The 14,855-nt window shown below is 40.6% G+C and overlaps 1 protein-coding gene across 3 annotated transcripts; it reads right to left on the bottom strand.

The window, feature by feature from the left end:
- Window positions 1–6,336: 6,336 nt before the first annotated feature.
- Window positions 6,337–14,559, bottom strand: gpr19 (G protein-coupled receptor 19). Of its 3 annotated transcripts, none has more exons than XM_043709464.2 (3): window positions 14,323–14,559; window positions 13,643–13,813; window positions 6,337–8,415 (listed from the first exon to the last, which is right to left on the bottom strand). In XM_043709464.2, the coding sequence occupies exon 3, from the start codon at window positions 8,394–8,396 to the stop codon at window positions 7,152–7,154; it is 1,245 nt and encodes a 414-aa protein (XP_043565399.2). In that variant the 5' UTR covers window positions 8,397–8,415; window positions 13,643–13,813; window positions 14,323–14,559; the 3' UTR covers window positions 6,337–7,151. The 3 variants fall into 3 exon arrangements, with proteins under 3 accessions (XP_043565399.2, XP_043565400.2, XP_087853368.1); XM_043709465.2 differs by lacking the exon at window positions 14,323–14,559 and adding an exon at window positions 14,100–14,185; XM_087997242.1 differs by lacking the exon at window positions 14,323–14,559 and adding an exon at window positions 13,942–14,070.
- Between the last annotated feature and the right edge of the window lie 296 nt (window positions 14,560–14,855).

Genomic DNA, 14,855 nt, shown 5'->3' with positions numbered 1-14,855 from the left:
TATAATGAGAATCCAGCTGTTCCACATCTAAGAATGTCATTTTTCACACAAAGCCACTAGTTTTATCTAAAGACACTTATTCTTTTAAGGGAAATAACCATTTTCTATTCAACATTGATGTTCATTTGATCATTAGTTGAACTGCCAGCTGATGTTTGAATCATGTCATGCTTGTATTACATTACTTCACTATATTACTTTTAAGAGGATACTCACAATGTTTTATTCCATCATGATAAGTGTTTCTTCTTAAAATATCAAGAATTTACTCTTACCTAAATACAGCACTCAAGTTCTTTGTTATGAAGTTGCTTGATTCAAAATGAATAATGGGAGAAAGTGAGGACTGCAGATGCTGGAGATCAGAGCTGAAAATGTGTTGCTGGAAAAGCGCAGCAGGTCAGGCAGCATCCAAGGAGCAGGAGAATTGACATTTCAGGCATAAGCCCTTCTTCAGGAATGAGGAAGGTGTGCCAAGCAGGCTAAGATAAAAGGTAGGGAGGAGGGATTTGGGGGAGGGGCGTTGGGAATGGGATAGGTGGAAGGAGGTTAAGTTGATAGGCCGGAGAGGGGGTGTGGGCGGAGAGGTCAGGAAGAAGATTGCAGGTCAAGAAGGCGGTGCTGAGTCCGAGGGTTGGGACTGAGATAAGGTGGGGGGAGGGGAAATGAGGAAGCTGGAGAAATCTGCATTCATCCCTTGTGGTTGGAGGGTTCCTAGGTGGAAGATGAGGCGCTCTTCCTCCAGGCGTCATGTTGCCATGGTCTGGCGATGGAGGAGGCCAAGGACCTGCATGTCCTTGGCGGAGTGGGAGGGGGAATTAAAGTGTTCAGCCACGGGGTGGTTGGGTTGGTTAGTGCAGGTGTCCCAGAGGTGTTCTCTGAAATGTTCCGCAAGTAGGTAGCCTGTCTCCCCAATGTAGAGGAGGCCACATCGGGTGCAGCGGATGCAGTAAATGATGTGTGTGGAGGTGCAGGTGAATTTGTGATGGATATGGAAGGATCCCTCATCGCCAGACCATGGCAACACGATGCCTGAAGGAAGAGTGCCTCATCTTACGCCCAGGAGCCCTCCAACCACAAGGGATGAATGCAGAATTCTCCAGCTTCCTCATTTCCCCTCCCCCCACCTTATCTCAGTCCCAACCCTCGGACTCAGCATCGCCTTCTTGACCTGCAATCTTCTTCCTGACCTCTCCGCCCACACCCCCTCTCCGGCCTATCACCCTCATCTTAACCTCCTTCCACCTATTGTATTCCCAACGGCCCTCCCCCCAAGTACCTCCTCCTTACCTTTTATCTTAGCCAGCTTGGCACACCTTCCTCATTGCTGAAGAAGGGCTTATGCCCGAAACATCGATTCTCCTGCTCCTTGGATGCTGCCTGACCTGCTGCGCTTTTCCAGCAACACATTTTTCAGCTCAAAATGAATAATTCAAACTAATTAGTGCAAGTGTATTTGAAATTGTAATTGGCTAACGCCAATTGAGAAATATCAAGTCAGAGACACCCGATGAAGGATAAGCTACAGACTTAACTCTTGGAGGTTGCATTTTGCATTCATTTTATCCAGATAAAACTAGTGTAATCTTTCACAACAGTTGTTATGAATTTCTAGATTTTCTCTGTATTTGCACAATCCCTCTCCAAGCTTATTATATCCATCTTCAATACCCATTAAATTTCTGGCAACCCAACTTTCCTCTAACTCCCATACTAACTAATATTGTTAAAGTTTCTGTCTCCTCTTGAGTATGATCCCTCTCTCCATAAGTCTGCTGCCATCTTCCATCTCTTCAAACTCTATGACTCTTGAATCCTTGCTACAGTGACCCCATCTTCAACCTCCCTTTCCTTACAAGTCCTTGAATGTGCTATTGCCTTTCAAATTGAGGCTCCCTTTCCCAGAGCTCTATGTTTGAATTTCTACAATCAGGTTTTCGTCTCTTCTATAGAACTGAAGCTGCTGTCTTGAAACTGAGTTCCATTCGGTATGATCTTGACAAAAGGGAACTTTTCTACCTGTTCACCTGTCTGCCATCTTTCATAGAGATGGTCACATTATCCCAATCCAATGCCACTCCACTTGGGTGAGTCTACTTGTCTAGTTCCATTATGCAATCATTGTCAAAAGAATCACCTGCAATTGATTTTCTGTTTACTCTTGCAGCATATCTCTGGTTCCCATTTCAAAACATCTGTCCTGAGTTCATCCTATCTGGTGATGCTGTCTGGAAACCATGTCAACTTTCCCACTTGTTTGCTGACTACATACAGGAGGAGAAAGTGAGGTCTGCAGATGCTGGAGATCAAAGTTGAAACTTTATTGCTGGAACAGCACAGCAGGTCAGGCAGCATCCAGGGAACAGGAGATTCGACGTTTCGGGCACAGGCTGAAGAAGGGCCTGTGCCCGAAACGTCGAATCTCCTGTTCCCTGGATGCTGCCTGACCTGCTGTGCTGTTCCAGCAATAAAGTTACTGACTACATACAGCTCTACCTCCGTCTCTTGACCCTTCCATTTATCTCAAATTATCAAAACTGCTTAACCAACATTCAATGTTGAAAGAGTAGAAGTTTCCTCCAATTAGGTACTAGTAAGATTGAAATTATTGTCTTCAAACTCTACTACAAACCTTGTTGATTAACATCTTCCTTGGAGGTTGTCTGAGGCTGAATCAGACTTACGTCTGTTGTAGGAAAAGTTTAGGAAAAGATTATAAGAGATAGGTTTTATAATTATCTAGCAAGCAACAATTTGATTGGAAATAGTCAACATGGATTAGTCAAGGGCAAGTTGTGTCTCTCAAACCTCATTGAGTTTTTTGAGAAGGTGACCAAGCATGTGGATGAGGGGAGGGCAGTTGTTGTGGTGTACATGGAATTCAGTAAAGCCTGCGATAACGTTCCACATGGTAGGCTATTGGAGAAAATGTGGAGACATGGAATTGAAGGTGATTTAGCAGTTTGGATTAGGAACTGGCTTTCTGTAAGGAGGCAACGAGTGGTGGTTGATGGAAAATATTCAGTCTGGAGTCCAGTTACTAGTGGTATGCACAAGGATCTGTTTTGGGACCATTGCTGTTTGTCATTTTTATAAATGACTTGGATGCAGGCATAGATGGATGTGTTAGTAAGTTTGCAGATTGTACTAAAGTTGGTTGAGTGGTGGACAGTGTGGAAAGGGCTTTTGCCCGAAAGGTCGATTTTCCTGCTCCTCAGAAATGTTATCACCTTCTAATTCGGAATAAGAAAGTATTCTTGAAGGTTTCCAACTGTAAAATCTTAATTTATCAGTGTCCGTTAACTTATCAGTGTCCTTACAGCAAAGATAGAGCTTGTTATTCTATGGAGAGTTTGCAATTACATGTGTACCATTGCGACAACTGCGAGATTCACCTTTGTAACATCACAATGCTTCCCCTTCTTGAGCTCATTCAGTTGCTGAAACTCTCATGTCTTTGTTAAATCAAATCTATTCCAATGCAGGGCTCACATGTGCCACCCACTATAAACTTAGTCGTTCAGCACTTTGTTGCCTGTATCTCTGCTCTCACCCAGTTCTGTTCACTTATAACCCTTATTTTTTAGCTCCTAGTTCAGTACTGCCTCTTAGAATTCTACCTTTGTTTTCTACCTTTTTCCTGGTTCTGTCATTTCTGCCAGCCATGTAACTCAGCTGTGCTTTTCCAATCTCGGTCTCTAACATTCCCAATTTTAATTACTTCACCTGGACATGCCTTCAGCTTCAAGGTCTTAAGCTCTGGAACATTCTCTCAGTAAATCTCTCCGTCTTATTTATCCTTTAAGATGCACCTTCAAACCTCTTTAAGCAAACCTGATTGGTCAACTGCCCTAATATGTGTGTTAATACACTTTTTCAAAAGACAGTTAACTGCCCTTGCCTAATTTCTCTTCAGTTGAATGGCTGGCTAGATTATTTCAGAGGGCAGTTGAGAATCAACTACATTTGATGTAAATCTGGAGTCACGTTGGCCAGACTGATATTGAATGTGGTCTGCAAATTCCCTTCACATTTAATACCATATTGATTGAATTAAATTGCTTTGGTTGCAGCTACTTCCACCCCTTTCACTTATGATTGTAGAACCATGTGCAGAGTTGCTGATCAGATGTGCTGCTAGTAAATAATCCATTTTTTTTTTAAGTACAACATCTTGCAGTGACTATGATGAGTGCATTAGCGTTTGTGTAGTCAATTCCATAAAATTTGAGAGAGAATTAAGAAAGACACAAAGGTAAGACAAGAAAAAAAATGCAATTTTACCCTTTTAAATTAATGACAATTTACAACCCAAAGAATTAAACTTCACCTATTCAATTATTTCTGGACAAGAGAGATTGATTGACACATTAATAATTACCACATAGCCTACTTGATTACCATCCTAGATATTTCTAATCAACTTGTTCTGAGATGTTATTACACACCTCTGGAGCAGATGGGATTTGAACTGGGGGTTTCAGGCTCCGGGTCCATTATGATTCACCATTCATAACATGTCTCTCCCTTGCCACAAGTTGCTTTTCACTTTATGCATTCAGAATGGTATGTGTTGTTGAAATGCTGTTATTTCAGCAAACTATAAGCCAGTGTACAGATTAATTTAGTAGAATTACACTGATGCCTGCCTTTTTACCACAGATTTATGAACTCAGCAATTATAGAACAATTAACATCTGTACCACACACAGATTATTGTGCAGAATCAGCATGCATCTAAATTTTAATGCGCAATAGCTGCAAGTATGACTGTCTCATCGTGTTATGAACATTACATATATAAAATTCCTTGGAAGTGTATTTGAGTGTTTTGGTATATTCAAAATGGTTCTTCTGGAGTTATGCCACCCATAGTAAAAATTTCAAGCACTTGAAACTATCTGTTGAAGCTGGGCACAAGTCCCTAGGTTTTATATGCTTACAAATTTGTGTCAGCCTGAACGGATCCTGTATAATACTGTAATTTTTTTTATCACTCATTTGCAAACACAATGTTAATGCATAATCATTGTATCTCTGTCCTGTCAGTTATTTTACCTTATCATTAATTTAACTCTTTGTTCTGTGAAATTTCTTATCTTTACTCTTTTAATCTATAAAATCTTAACAACTTGACATTAAGCAGAAACATGGTCATGTCCACAGTCAACAGAAGAGAATCTTGCATCTCCCAGTAGTAGCGTGATTGATTCCCTGGACCTAAGCTTTGAGGAGTGAGCCACTGTCAATTTGGCATTATGCCTAAGTTAGCAGAGAAGGGTAGTATTGTATACAAAGGTTCAATAAAAATCAGAAATTATTCGAGAGTGGATCATTGTAGAAAATTAAAATAAGGTAAAAATCAGCAATTTCTTTCTTAAAGTCATAGAGATGTACAGCACAGAAACAGACCCTTCAGTCCAACTCGTCCATGCCGACTAGATATCTCAACCTAAATAGTCCCATTTGCCAGGACTTGGCCCATATCGCTCTAGACCCTTCCTATTCATATACCCATCCAGATGCCTTTTAAATGCTGTAATTGTACCAGCCTCTACCACTTCCTCTGGCAGCTCATTCCACACACGTACTACCCTCTGTGAAAACGTTACCCCTTAGGTCCCTTTTATATCTTTCCCCTCTCACCCTAAACCTATGCCCTCTAATTCCACCCAGGGAAAGGACCATGTCTATTTATCCTATCCACGCTCCTCATGATTTTATAAACCTCTATAAGTTAACCCCTCAGCCTCCAATGCTCCAGGGAAAACAGCCCCAGCCTATTCAGTCTCTCCCTAGTTCAAATCCTCCAATCCTGGCAACATCTTTATAAATCTTTTCTGAACCCTTTCAAGTTTCACAACATCCTTCCGATAGGAAGGAGACCAGAATTGCATGCAGTATTCCAACAGTGATCTAACCACAACATGACCTCCAACTCCTGTACTCAATTCTCTGACCAATAAAGGAAAGCATACCAACTGCATTCTTCACTATCCTATCTACCTATGACTCCACTTTCAAGGAACTATGAATCTTCACTCCAAGGTCTCTTTGTTCAGCAACACTTCCCAGGACCTTACCATTAAGTGTATAAATCCTGCTCTGATTTGCTTTTCCAAAATGCAGTACTCACATTTATTTAAATTAAACTCCATCTGCCACTCTTCAGCCCATTGGCCCATCTGATCAAGATCCCGTGGTAATCTGAGGTAACCTTCTTCACTGTCCACTTCACCTCCAATTTTGGTGTCAACTGCAAACTTAATAACCATACCTCCTATGTTCACATCCAAATGATTTATATAAATGACAAAAAGTAGTGGACCCAGCACCGATCCTTGTGGCACACCACTGGTCTGAGGCCTCCAATCTGAAAAGCAACCCTCTGAAAGTAAAAAGGTAACTCTTAAAAATTTAATGTCATTTGCCTTATGACTAATGTAATGAAAGTTTATTTTGACCAAAACATGCTATGATAATACATTTATGTGCAATCCAAAAGATATGGGTATGAACATTTTAGCAGCTGGACAATTTTTGCATGAAGTGTAAAATAAAAACACCACTGCAATCAAATTAAATACTAAACTATGACCTGCAGAAAAATGCTTACTGATGGATACCATTACTATGTGGCTTCATTAGTTATTAGTTATTGTATTCTGATAGCATGTTCTGTCACAAAATAAATTACATTTACATTGGAATTTACATCCAGCAACAGATAAACAACATGAACATGTCTCAAAGGTTTATGGATTACATTTTACAAATACTATGTTATGAGTAACATTCAAAATCATATGACATTCAATGACATGTCCAAGATATTGAAGTACTACTCAGCATTTTCTTGGATGAATCATCCACTTTGCACTAGATGCAGAAATTTAAAGAAATAATTTATTTTAAATAGCTGATGCAATCACAGTGGAGTTTCAGCAATGTGTATAATATATGGCCTATTACAAATTTGAAATTATTTTAAAATCAATCTTTTAAAATTACATGTGAATGCTACGATGGAAGAATTGAATTAGGATGATTTTCAGTAAGAACCAGTCACCTTGTCTTTTTACAAATTCAAGGCTAAAACACTTATTTCCAGTGGTGCAATGCAACATGAAAAGAAGACTGAATTATACTGATTACACAAATGTATTTGGAGGGTTTGAATTTATTGGCCATGCAAGCTTTTTCTCTCTTGCTTCTCTGTCAAATGTTTCGTATATTGTATCTTTGGTTGCATTTTTGTTGGGTGCAGGAATCTCCGTGATCCCAACGTAGTTCTTTTTTGCCATCCTGGAACTAGTTGTGATGGTGTATGCATTACTACGGTAACACTTCATTGATGACATGCAGAAAGTCTCCTTCATTCCACGTCTGAAGTTTGCATTGAAGATTGAATAGAGGCTGGGTTTAGATGCTGAAGAGCTGAAAGATACCAGTGCAATAGATAGAAAGAGTGCTGAACACCTTGTGTAATCCATCTGATCTGGTTGCCAGATCTGAACTACATAAAAAGGAAACCAAGATAACAAAAACATGCAATTTAACAGCAAAAACATCTTGATTGTTTTAACCTTTGTTCTGGGTACAATGTTCGTTGTCCTCCTCACAGTCCTCCCATCTGTGCCAATTCTCCAAATGTATTTGATTACTTTTTGGTAAAATAGTATGATGAGGACAGAAGGAACCAGAAATCCCACCAACAGATGAACAGTGCCATAGGCAACACCACCCCAGGACTGGGGTAGAAACAAATTACAGGTGCCACCTTCCGTGCCATAGAAAAACAAAGTGGGGGACACAAATGCAGCATCAAAAATCCAGGAAGCAGCAATCATCTTTTTGGCTTTCTCCCGGGACACTTTGAAACTGAGGGGATACACAATAGTGTAAAATCTGTCCACGCAGATGGAGAGAAGGACATAGATCTGGACACCTGGAGCAAGGTATTGTATGTACCTAACCAGTTTACACATAACATCCCCTAACAACCACTTTCCCATGGTAAAGTGCAGAAGGACAAAGGGAGTGCTGACCACACTGATGAGCAAATCTGCACATGCCATGGACACTACAAAGTAGTTGGTAGTTGATTGTGTCCTCCTACTTCTGTGGATTACAAGGCAAACCAGAGAGTTCCCAAACAAAGCAATAAGCCAGATCACTCCAAAAATGAAGCTGACAGTGACGATTTCTCCTGTTGTGATTTCCTGGTATGTGGTATTATTTATTTTTGTCTGGTCCTGTCCAGTGAGTTCAAGATGCCCTCCACTGCCTATCGATAGTGTGGCTAATATTTCACTGGAATTAGCTGGAGTTGTGGTAGCTGGAATTACAATGGTGTGTGTCATATTTAGAATTTCTTCGGCTAACACCATATTCATGTTTTGTACGAGACAAATCCTGGGAACGACAAGGAGAAATGATAGTTTTGTTATTCTTATTCAAATAAAATAATCATTTGACATCAAAATATATTTTATAATGCATTCCTAAAAGCAATTGTTTGAATTGAATTAATAACTAGCTGTACATTAAAATCATGATAATAGAAGTATTAATTTTCCAACAGATCAATGATGCTGTGTAGAAGCTTCCAACAATAAACTGATTTAGTGTTGAACAGAATTTGTAAACATATATAATTATTGAAATTTTAAGTGCACTAATGGTACCCAGCCCTGGAATTAACACTAAGCATTCTCAAGACAACAACACTTCCTGTATAGACTGTGTTCAAGCAAAATGCCACACCCTCGTAGTGAATTTTAATTCAGAAATCAGGCAGTCTCCTGCAGCAGGGATTGGAATCTGATCCGAAATCAGGTTCATCAGTATAGAAGTGACAGTATAACTGGAGACCTTTTTTAAGAGGGGGCTGTTCTAAGGAATGTTTGATTTCACATTGTGGAACTGACAATACAATGTTAGAACCTGGATACCAAAGTTCAAGGCTTGAGTACGAAAATCAAGGTTAAAACTACTATAGAATGTTAAGGGAAAATGAACTGTCAGACTTGTATACTTTCAGACAGATGTTAAGGCCCCATCCATCTGTTAGCATCAATGGAAAAGAACCTATGGTACTAGTTCACAAAAAGAGTGGGGGAGTTGTCCAGGCATCCTGGTCAATATTTATCCCACAGAATTAATATCAAGAAAGAACAGATAATCTGGCCACTATCACATAGTAATTTATAAGATTATTTCCTGCATTATTTCCTCCGCCATTATCACATTGTAATGTGATTCTTCCTCCGTGTTTCCTACATCATAATAACGAAAACGTAACTTATTGTAAAACATTTTTAGACATTCTATATTCATAACAATGCTATATAAATGCAAGTATTTTATTTGTTGAAAGAGATTAGAACATTTGTGATGTGGTGCCTTATCCCTGATTCAATCTTTGTATCATTTCAAATGCAACTTTAGCAGGAATACAGCAACAGGAAAAAAAACACTTGCAACATATCTTTTCCTCATGACCACCTTCTCAAGGCCAACTAATGGTGGGTAATAAATGCTGGCCAGCCATGAATAAAAGAAAAGTTACAGCTGTTGTGTTGTGGACTAGTAGCCACTAGAAACTGGCAACTTTCAGAAAATCATTTTATTGCATTACTCTTGGTTGCATTGACAATGCAGGTATGACACATTACTAGGTCTGAAAAAGTGTTGCTGGAAAAGCGCAGCAGGTCAGGCAGCAACCAAGGAACAGGAGAATCGCGTTTCGGGCATAAGCCCTTCTTCAGGAATGAGGAAAGTGTGTCCAGCAGGCTAAGATAAAAGGTAGGGAGGAGGGACTTGGGGGAGGGGCGTTGGAAATGCGATAGGTGGAAGGAGGTCAAGGTGAGGGTGATAGGCCGGAGTGGGGGTGGGGGCGGAGAGGTCAGGAAGAAGATTGCAGGTTAGGAAGGTGGTGCTGAGTTCGAGGGATTTGACTGAGACAAGGTGGGGGGAGGGGAAATGAGGAAACTGGAGAAATCTGAGTTCATCCCTTGTGGTTGGAGGGTTCCAAGGTGGAAGATGAGGCGCTCTTCCTCCAACCGTCGTGTTGCTATGGTCTGGCGATGGAGGAGTCCAAGGACCTGCATGTCCTTGGTGGAGTGGGAGGGGGAGTTGAAGTGTTGAGCCATGGGGTGGTTGGGTTGGTTGGTCCGGGTGTCCCAGAGGTGTTCTCTGAAACGTTCCGCAAGTAGGCAGCCTGTCTCCCCAATATAGAGGTGGCCACATCGGGTGCATCGGATGCAATAGATGATGTGTGTGGAGGTGCAGGTGAATTTGTGGCGGATATGGAAGGATCCCTTGGGGCCTTGGAGGGAAGTAAGAGGGGAGGTGTGGGCGCACGTTTTGCATTTCTTGCATTACTAGGTCAACAAGTTACTCTAGCCGGACAGATTTTATGAAATTGCAGCACCAATCTGTCATCAAAACCTTGCACGTGGATGAGACGTTGATGGACATACATTACAATTACTTCTTTCACAGTTTCTCTTCATGGCAGCATCTCTCTGTATATCCCGATGCCCGCTTCCTAGCATTCAGAGAGTTGTTGCATTTTAGTGTCATTATACGAGCTATTAACTAATATCAAAACATGAAGAGTGAGATTTAAGATGTTCTGTTTGCATTGAGATCATTTTTGAAGATCTTTACGCTGGCTTGCAATTAAAAACGCTATCTTATTACTAGGCTGCTTCGTGGAAATGGTTTTATATTTCCTGCCTTCGTTCACTGTTAGTGACTGTACATGCAAATCACATTACAGATTTGCAGTTCTGCCAAACCTAAGCAGCATCGTTATAAAATACGCAACCCAACTGACGTAACAGGCGTCATAAAAATACAAACACATTCAGGCGTTTTAAAAAGAGATATCAATCAATGCTCATTATGCACTCAGTATAAGTACAAAACTCCATTAATATTACTTGACCTGCAGAAAGAAACTGGTACCAAATCGCAATAAGTGACTCACATCAGCAAAGATCCATATCGATGCATGTTCACATGGCGTCTGCTGAAAAGTTTTACCCAATTTATTTTAATATTTAGAAGACAGCATTAAAATGTAGGAACAATTCAACAGGCAAAATGCCACAGCCTGGTAGTGAATTTTAATTCAGAAATCAGACAGCCTCCTGCAGCAGGGATTGGAATCTGATCCGAAATCAGGTTCATCAATATAAAAGTGACAGTATGACTGGAGCTTTTTTTACGAGGGGGCTGCTCTAACGAATGCTTTATCTCACATTGTGGAACTGACAATACAACGTTAGAACCTGGATACCAGTTTTGGAACTCAGATCTCAAAACATTTCTATAGCACTCATTCCTGTACTGCGTCCTCACTTGGTCTCATTCTCCAACTTTTCAGTGTTTCAGTCCACTCCAAAGTACAAAACTGACGGACACTGACCACGATATTTGAGATCAAACCTACGTCGTTGTATTTCACCCTTTATCAACCCTTCTAATCGCAATTTCAATCGGACACAATTAAATCTCATCCTGTATTATAGAAGCATTACAATGTAAGACATTGGCGGGGATCATTACCTACATGGTGCCATCCTTTCTCAAGCAAATACATTAATGCAGTTTTTGTTTTTTTTAAAAAAAATCAACTTATTCAGACGAGGTTCAACACACCTTTGGAACAAATGGGACCTGAACCTGGGTCTTTTGGCCGTGAGCCCAAAACCTTTGGGTGAAAGTACCAGAGTCAAACTTCACTCAGTTTAATATTTGTTTATACAGTGAAATATTACAAGTATGGATATTTTTATGTCAACCTGCCCACGTAATGAGGCACTCCTGGAATCAGTGGGAGTTGAACCCAGGACTCCTACCCCGAGGACATTACCATTGTACCTGAAGACCCCCAGTGCAGTCTTCGCGATTAGGCTGGTGATCGCAGAGATTACTCCAGCAATAGAGTCATAGAGATGTACAGCGTGGAAACAGACCCTTCGGTCCAACTCGTCCATGCCGACCAGATATCCCAACCCAATCTAGTCCAACCTGCCAGCACCTGGCCCATATCCCTCCAAACCCTTCCTATTCATATACTAAGTCTCCACCTCTTCCTCTGGCAGCTTATTCCATACACGTATGTTTGATATAAATGAATGAATCTGAATTATATAAAATAATTGAATTGATTATGAGCAATAAATTTGACCATAACCTGAGTATCGACAATCAATGTGGCTTGGGAAGGTTTACATCCCGCGGGACCAACCTCACTGACTCTGATAAACAGTACATTACTTAGGAACGGCAACATACATTTCATAAACTTTTCCACCGAAAATAAAACTAACAGTTAGCTTCAAGATATATTCTAATCAATTTGTTTGGGAGGAGGTGGATGGTAGGTTAGTGGGCAGAGTGAAAACAGAGGGATCGTGCTCGGCAAGCACTGAGTGGTCGCTCCAGCATTCATTGTCGGAGCAGTTCTTGTTTCCAATCTGGGCCAGTGCCTCACTAATAAAGTAAATGCATAATGGTTATCTCGCACGAAGCCAAAAGAGATGGGGCAGGAGAATCGGAGGAGGCATATTCAAAACAGATTAAACAGAGTACCTGAGTGACACTAGCACTGCAATTTCGCCTGGGCCAATATAAAGTACTGCATATTGGAAGAAAAACCGGGCGACACAATTATTTCTCGAGTGATGTTAAAATAGCTACAGGTCGTATTGAAAAGAAAACAAAAAGCCTTGGGCTTCTACTGGATTCAACGATCAGATTTATCAATAAATACTAAGCAACATATCAGCAAAGAATGGTGAGGTACATAGTCAAACCAGTCATGATGAAACCACTCAGACGGCAGCTAGAGAACTATGTCCAGTTCTGGTTGCCAAGATACTGGGAGGCAATTAATCACAGGAGCTAATGGAAGGAAGGGCAAACGGCTGTTCCCTAGTGACAGTGGTTTCAGTGATAAGGAAAGATTTGAGAAATTTGAGCTTTTCAGACTGCAAAGATGTTTGAAAGGTGATTTTATAGAAATATATAAGGTTTTGAGCAATAACATAATGATATAGAAAAGATTGCTCAGAATTTTACTTTATATTAAACTAAGAGTTAAGGATAAATATCACCGGTTCAAACTAGTAACTCCAGGACTCAATGCACTAACCTCAGTGATAAACAATTGGAGTTGGATATCACACCGAGCAGTGTAGGGGGAAATCCTGACATGTATTATTGATATTCAACATGGAATTCAGTAACCTAGGCAAATGTAATAAGTATTTCATGAGGCTTCCACGTCCTTCATCTAAGCAAACCATATTGGGATGTTAATACTGGCGGGACAGTAGTTATGTGGATGCGCCAGTGATCTCGTAATCAGACAATTTATGGGAGCAATACTGTTAGGGTTTTTTGCATTATTAGAAAGAATATGCAGCAGGAGAGAAATACGTGGCACCTGGAACAGAATGCTGGGCTAGCACCATTATTGTTGTTCAGAGTAAATCATTAATCAATCCAACGTAACGCGAACATATTTGTACATTAACTGTATGGCTCTCCCAACAGCATACTGCTTGAGAAAGATTAACGCGAAACTCGCGGATGCAATTCAATTTCGTCTTATGATTTGCCTCACCTGGTAAACTGACAAGTCTTGAATGTGCAAATTTAACTTCAGACAATGTGAACAGTCAATTATTTTGATTTTGGCCACTGCTTTTTGCATCTGATGAAACAGGTTCATTGCAAACTCATCAATAAAGCGCTCTGCTTTTTCTCTGCTGTTTCGGCCACCGACAGATGAAGGCTAGAAAAAGAAAATCACATCAGTATTGAATATCCGAGTACAGAAATCCCCTTTAGCCAGTTTTGCCACTGGAAATCACTCTCACACCACTTTCATCGTCTGGAATCCTCTTTGTAGTGCAAACCAACCCAGGAGAGACGTAACATCGGGTGCAGGACTAGGTAGGAAAACGATGGCTTGCAACTGCATTTTCTTATGCCAGCAGGAATTATTATTCTGAATCACATTATTCCTGTGAGAAAGAACACCGATCGAGAAACTGCGCACAGGATTTGGGAGATCAAACCTTGCTAAGTAACCTCTGGTCTTCAGCGACTGTTAACGTTTCCAGCCTTTCTGGTAATATTTCACCAGAACTGACTGCAACTGTTTAGACATCTCATTGGCGTAAAGACCCTTCGTGCCTGAAGAGTTGCCTTTTGTGAATTCTGTGAACGGTGAAATAATCACATCAAACAGAAATTAATCCACATTTCACCCACAGTGTTAAAAAATGCAAAACCACTCACTGATTTTGTCAAAATAACGTTTCAGTAAAACAGGCAGACCCCTTTTGCTGCACAGATTTCTAGCTCTCTTGTAAAATGAATCCAATTGCAGAAATATGCCTGGATTCAGTTGTTTTAACGAACTCTCTTTTCCATCCGCCTACCGAGCGTAGCTGGCATTGGGCACTCAGCTCAGTGAGAACTGCCCCAGGGGTTACCGGGTACTGTTGGGTCTATTTACCCGGGACAGAAACAAAATGTCGGGGTATCCTGACCAAAGCATCGAGTTTTTTTCCCCTCTGGCGTAGAAACGGTCACGTGAAGAGATTGTCATGTGACCTGCAAAATTCTTGCAACCCATTTTCTAAATGTTACTGTAATACAGTTTACTCATTCAAAAAAAACCAAACACGGCCAGGATTCCTCCCGATAAAAAAAAACACTTTTCATCTTTTGCATGATTTCAGTTGTACATCGAAATTATGCTAACATGTCTACTAGAATTACTAGAAATGATAGGAAAGATTCTCAATTAGGTATGATGTTCAGGACCA

This window comes from Chiloscyllium plagiosum, unplaced genomic scaffold (genome assembly GCF_037043375.1).
Source record: "Chiloscyllium plagiosum isolate Xiang-an unplaced genomic scaffold, Cpla_swu_hap1 HiC_scaffold_19, whole genome shotgun sequence".
Classification (NCBI taxonomy): domain Eukaryota; kingdom Metazoa; phylum Chordata; class Chondrichthyes; order Orectolobiformes; family Hemiscylliidae; genus Chiloscyllium; species Chiloscyllium plagiosum.
Note: the sequence above shows the minus strand (reverse complement) of the source record. Positions and strands in the feature narration are given on the sequence as shown.

Excerpts from the sequence above, each read along its gene's own strand:
- gpr19 (XM_043709464.2), bottom strand. The coding sequence starts at position 8,396 with ATGAATATGGTGTTAGCCGAAGAAATTCTAAATATGACACACACCATT.